The sequence below is a fragment of the Plasmodium reichenowi genome, chromosome 5, assembly GCF_001601855.1.
Source record: "Plasmodium reichenowi strain SY57 chromosome 5, whole genome shotgun sequence".
Classification (NCBI taxonomy): Eukaryota; Apicomplexa; class Aconoidasida; order Haemosporida; family Plasmodiidae; genus Plasmodium; species Plasmodium reichenowi.
In genome coordinates, this window is record NC_033650.1 from 622,223 (window position 1) to 628,600 (window position 6,378).

General features: G+C 17.2%; 2 protein-coding genes across 2 annotated transcripts; both read left to right on the plus strand.

Annotated features, from left to right (window-relative positions):
• Positions 1-1,136: 1,136 nt before the first annotated feature.
• Positions 1,137-2,038, plus strand: PRSY57_0519100 (40S ribosomal protein S9, putative; the record flags this gene model as incomplete). Its single annotated transcript, XM_012906259.2, has 3 exons — positions 1,137-1,199; positions 1,387-1,454; positions 1,600-2,038. The coding sequence occupies 3 exons, from the start codon at positions 1,137-1,139 to the stop codon at positions 2,036-2,038; spliced, it is 570 nt and encodes a 189-aa protein (XP_012761713.2).
• Positions 2,039-3,780: 1,742 nt separating this feature from the next.
• Positions 3,781-6,241, plus strand: PRSY57_0519200 (protein phosphatase, putative; the record flags this gene model as incomplete). Its single annotated transcript, XM_020114557.1, has 4 exons — positions 3,781-5,382; positions 5,553-5,678; positions 5,774-5,837; positions 5,973-6,241. Coding segments are annotated over 4 exons (2,061 nt in total), but the record flags the coding sequence as incomplete, so codon positions are not given.
• Between the last annotated feature and the right edge of the window lie 137 nt (positions 6,242-6,378).

Below are 6,378 nucleotides of genomic sequence, written 5' to 3' on the forward strand. Positions count from 1 at the left end.
AAAAATTTTAAAAAAAAAAAAAAAAATTAATAAAATATGTTATTAATAAAAATATTTTTTTTTTTTTTAAAATTAAAAAAAAAAAAAATTAAAAAATTTTTTTTTTTTTTTTTTTTTTTTTTTTTTTTTCTCATTTTTTAATATTTTATTTTTTTTTTTTTATTTTATTTTTTTTTCTTAGAATATTTTATATAATATATGCCCCTTAAAAAATAGGTGGCAATAGAGAAGTATATATTTATTGGGTGATCAAAAGGGAGAAGGGAAAAGTTTTTTTTTTTTGGTTTTTTTCTTTATTTTTTTTTAGGCATTATAATGAGAAAAAAATTATATACATCACAAAACGATATAATATATTTGAAATAAATAATATAAAATATAAATTATTTAATTTTTTTGTACAGTAAAAATATAGTTATTATTTTTAAAGGGACATCAAAAAGAAAAAAAAAAAAAAAAAAAAAGAATCCTCCATATAAAATATATATAATACTTATATATGTATATTCTTATATGTAATTCAACGTTTATGTTCTTATAATATATATATATATATATATATATTATATATTATACATATTATATTCATTATAAAAAGTATATGCCATTAATAATATAATTAAAAATATATATATTAATTTTACCCTTAAATATTTTTTTATACATATAATAAAATATGGTATATTCTTTATTTATATATATATATATATATATTATAAAAATTTTCTATTTTATACAGCGGAGTATTAATAAATATATATTTATTATTATATATACATTATATAACATTATAATATATATATAATATATATATTAATAATACATATTTTAATTGTTTATTTATTTAAAAAAAATAGTTCTTGTGAAATATTCCCCCCTTTTTTTTTTTTTTTTATAATATATATTATATATTATATATACATATTAAAATTAATTTCAAAAAAAAAAAAATGAATTTTTAAAGTTTATAAAAATTAAAAAAAAAAAAATAATAACATATATATATATATATATTATATATATATAATATTAATTCCCAAAATTTTAATATTAATTTAAATTTGTAAAAATATATTATACTTTACAAAATAAAAAGATTTTGATAGATTTTATATAATAAATATATTTTATAAAAAATGCCAAAAAGTTACAGGAATTATTCTAAAACAGCAAGGAATCCAAAACGTCCATTTGAAAAGGTAAGAAAGTTATAAATTTTGTGGGAATATATAAAATAAATAAATAAAATATATATAAATATAAATATAAATATAAATATATATATATATATATAATATGAGTAATAATTTTGTATTGCTATATACCGTATTAACTTGACATAATAATTTTCTTCATTTCATTCTTTATTTTTTTTTTTTAATATAGGAACGTTTAGATCAGGAATTAAAATTAATAGGTGAATATGGATTAAAAAATAAAAGAGAAATATGGAGGTAAGTATCTTAAAAAACAATAAAGAAGATCTAGCATAAAAAGAAAGAATAACATATATATATATATATATATATATATATATATTTATTTATTTATTTATTTATTTATTTATTTATTAATTTATATTTTTGTTTTATGTTTTAGAGTTCAATATTTATTAGCCAAAATAAGATCAGCTGCAAGGTACCTATTAACCTTAGATGAAAAGAGCTCTAAAAGAATATTTCAAGGAGAAGCTTTATTAAGAAGAATGGTTCGTCAAGGTTTGTTAGGAGAAAATGAAGAAAAGTTAGATTACGTTTTAGGTTTAACTTTGCCAAAATTATTAGAAAGGAGATTACAAACTAAAGTTTTTAAACTTGGATTAGCAAAATCTGTACATCATGCAAGAGTACTAATAAGACAAAGACATATAAGAGTTGGTAAACAAATGGTTGATATTCCATCATTCTTAGTTCGTGTTGATTCAGAAAAACACATCGATTTTGCTACTACCTCACCTTTTGGTGGTGCAAGACCAGGAAGAGTAAAGAGAAAGTCTTTGAAAAAACAAAAAGAAAAAACCGAAGCCGAAGCAGAATAAAAATATATAAACGCACATATATATATAGATATATATTTTATATTTTTTTCCTAATGGATGGATTAAAATATATAACAAAGTATTAATATGTATACATATACAGACGTGTACAGTTAAATACTCTAAGAAAAAGAAAAAATAAAAGAATTTTTTTTTACCTTATATGTATGTATATATATATATATATATATATATATATTATATATATTTATATATGTATATATTTTTTTTTTTTTTTTTTTTTTTTTTAATTGAAAATTTTCCTGAATTTTGAATGAATAATTGTAATTAAGTCATATATATTATATTGTTCTATTAAAGATAATAAAATGAAATAAAGGTAAAAGGAAAAGAGGAATAATTATATAATATTGTCCAAGAGGTGATCATGCATATTTTTATGTTCCTTATTCTTTTATTTTTAAAGGAAAAATATTTTATTAAAAAAAAATTCCCATTTGTGTTTTGCCTATATATATATAATGAATATATATATATATTATATATATTATATAATACGCGAGACACAAAAAAATAAACAAAAATAACATGCAACGTTATTTTATGAGAATACTAAATAAATAAATAAATAAATATATATATATATATATATATATATATATATAATATTATATATATAAATCTACCCTGTTTGTAACATTTTTAATATAAAGAATAATGTTGTGTTAAGAAAAAAGGTTTATAAATTTGGTTATTTATTTATTTATTTATTTTTTTTTTTTCTACTCAAAAAAATAGAATCAAATAAAATTGCTATAAGCATTAAAATATTATATATAAAATTATAATATAAATGCATAAATAGTTTGGAAATATATAATATTTAATAATGCTACAAATAATATTATATATATAATATTTATTTATTTTTATGGTTATTAAAATTGTATTATGAATATAAAATACGAAATGTAAAATATATATATATAATATATATATTTAAATATATAATACACTACACATATGTACATAATATTATTTTTATAGTTCTTTTATTTTTTTATTTTTTCCATCCTAATATTATAATATTATATTATATATATATATATTTAATATTAAGTACCCTTTTTAATTTTGTTGTTTTTATGATATTTCTTTTTATTGATATATTATTATTCTTTTTATTATATTAATTCAATGCTTAAAAAAATTGATAATTTTTCTAGTAAATATTATGTTCTAATATATTAAGAGTAAAATAAAGGCATTTATTAAAATAACATACGTACATAAGTATAAAAAAAAAAAAAATATATATATATATATATAAATACATATATAGATATAATACATATGATACATTAATTTTATTCTCTACAATTCTTATTTTTTTATATATATTTTTCTAATTTTTAGTTATATTTTTTACGTTTAAAAATTAAATATTAAATGATAGAAAATAAAAGAAAAAAAAGGAAAAAGAATATATAGTAATATACATATGCTTTATAGATATATATATATATATATATATATATATATATATATATATATGTATATATAAGTATTATAAAATACATATATTTACTGTTTTTTTTTGTTGCTTGTTCAAAAATGAGTACATACATATAGTTGTATATTTAAAATATATTTTTCTATAACATTCTTTTGTGAGTAAAAATAATTATATGATATAATATTTCAGGGGAAACATATAGCATTATAATATATATATATATATATATATATATATTATTACTTTTTTTTTTTTTTTTTCTATTATGAGTTTATTAACCAGTTATAGAGATAAGAATAATAATGAAACCATGATAGCAGAAAGGAGTGTTAATAATGTGAGTGAATCTGAGAAAGTTAATAATATAAAAGAAATGAATAATGTGAATGATATGAATAATATTAATAATGGAGAGAAAATAATTGAATATAATAGTATAAATGATCTAAAATATTGTAAAAGTATTATAGACATTGTAAATTATATTGTAACTATTGGTATATGGGAAATGTATACATACGAATGGGTATTTAATAGAAAGACGTTTTTATATTATCATACATTATTAGAGAAATATTATTTTTATGACAAAAATAATAATTTGACTTTATTTAATGAGAAGTCTTTTTTTTTATATGTATGCACATTTGAAAATAATGAATTTGTATCTGATTTTTTTTTTCAAAGGAATAAAAAAAAAAAAGAATTAAAATTAACAAGTTATACAAAAACTATGCAAGGTAGAAGAAAAAAACAAGAAGATCGTTACCTTGTTATAACTGATCTTACTAAATATATTGATTCAAATGATTATAAAACTTTATATTTTTATAAAAAAAATCCATTATACTTTTATTCTATATTTGATGGCCATAGAGGAATAAAAGCTTGTGAATATTGTATGAATCACATTATAAAAAATATTATTTATTATTTTTATAATCAAGATATGGAAGATGATCAACCTTCTACTACTATTAATAAATTAAGTTCGAATGATATTAGTATATCACCTGATAAAAGAAGAAAATTTGATAATGTAAAGAATGAGGACATAGCATTAGGTAATACAAGAATTAATATAAATAATATAAATAATATAAATGATGTGTGTAATATAAATAATAATATAAACAAATGTAATGAAAATTTAAATGATTTACATACTGAAGGTGATAATACAAATGATAATAATTATTGCATGAACAATAAAACAGAAGAAGAAAGAAAAGAAAATTTATTTATTAATACAACATCTAAAAATGATTATTTCTTAAAAAATATTTCTTCTGTTAATCATATATCAAGTAACAATATTTTAAATAATATTCATAGCAATAAAAAAGATATTGAAAATAACACACCAATAAAAAATAAAGATAAAAGATTAATTGATAGTTCGTATTTAAATACTATTAGTGATGATGTAGAATATAGGAAGAAAAGAAAAGTTGAGGAAATGCATATTATTAAGCAAAATATAAATAATGAGGAACAAATACAAAAAGATAAAATGAATGAAATAAATTATACAAATTTAAACAATAAGAACGAATATATTAATTTTAATATATCGGAAGAATGTTCCAATAATATAAACCACGCTCATAATAATAAGAAAAATAATATATCTGATAAATCCAATTCTTATGAAAAATTAAAATTTCTAGACGAATTAACAGATGAACAAATAATGGAATATATAAAACTCGCCTTTTTAAAAACTGATGAACAATTTTTAAAAGCATCAAAATTTCCTAACCATGGCTGTACTATTATTTCATTAATTATTTTTAGAAATAAAATGTTTATAGCTAACTTGGGAGATTGTAGAGCCATAGGGGTTGTTAATATAAATAACACTTTGGTATATATAAAAAGAAGAAAAATATAAATCAATAAATAAATGCATACATATATATATATATATATATATATATATATATATTATTCATATTTATTTTATTTTATATATTATTTTTTCATATTGCTCTTTCTTTATGTTTTGCATTATTTTCCTCTTAAAATATTTCATAGAAAACGGAAGTGTTGTCAAATGATCATAAGCCCAATGATCCTAAAGAGAAGGAGAGGATCAAAAAAATGGGAGGAGATGTCATATGCTTACAAAATGTTTATCGTGTTAAGGCAAATGCTAGAAAGGTAAAGATATAAAATAGCAAGAAAGAAAATTATTACAAAGTATATATTTGTATATTTATGTATATATATGAAAATTCATTATTATTTTCATGTAGAATAATAAAGACAAGCCTAGTTTACTTGAGAGGCTTTCCATGAAGGAGGAAGTATATCTTGCAGGTAAATATTAATAATAACATATATATATATATATATATATATATATATATATATATATATATATATATATATAAATATATGTATATATGTATATATTAATTTATATTGCATTATTATTTTCTCCTTTTTTTTTAGTTTCCAGAGCTATTGGTGACAAAGACTTTAAATTTAATAATGTCATTTCAGCTACTCCTGATGTTATATGTAAAGAAATATACAGTGAAAAATGTAATGACAAGAAAGAAGAAAAGGAAATTACAAAACGTACTAATGTTATTGAAAAAAGCGATATTGATGAAAATTATTTTAAGGAGACTGATAATTTATATTATTCAGCTCACGAAATGAATTATCATTATGTTGTTATGGCATGTGATGGAGTATGGGATACCATGTCTAATAAGGTACATGCGAATATGTTAATGAGTACAATTATGTCACATATATAAATATATAAATATATATATATATATATATATATATATATATATATATATATATATATTTATTTATTTATATTTATTTTTTTTTCCATTTTATT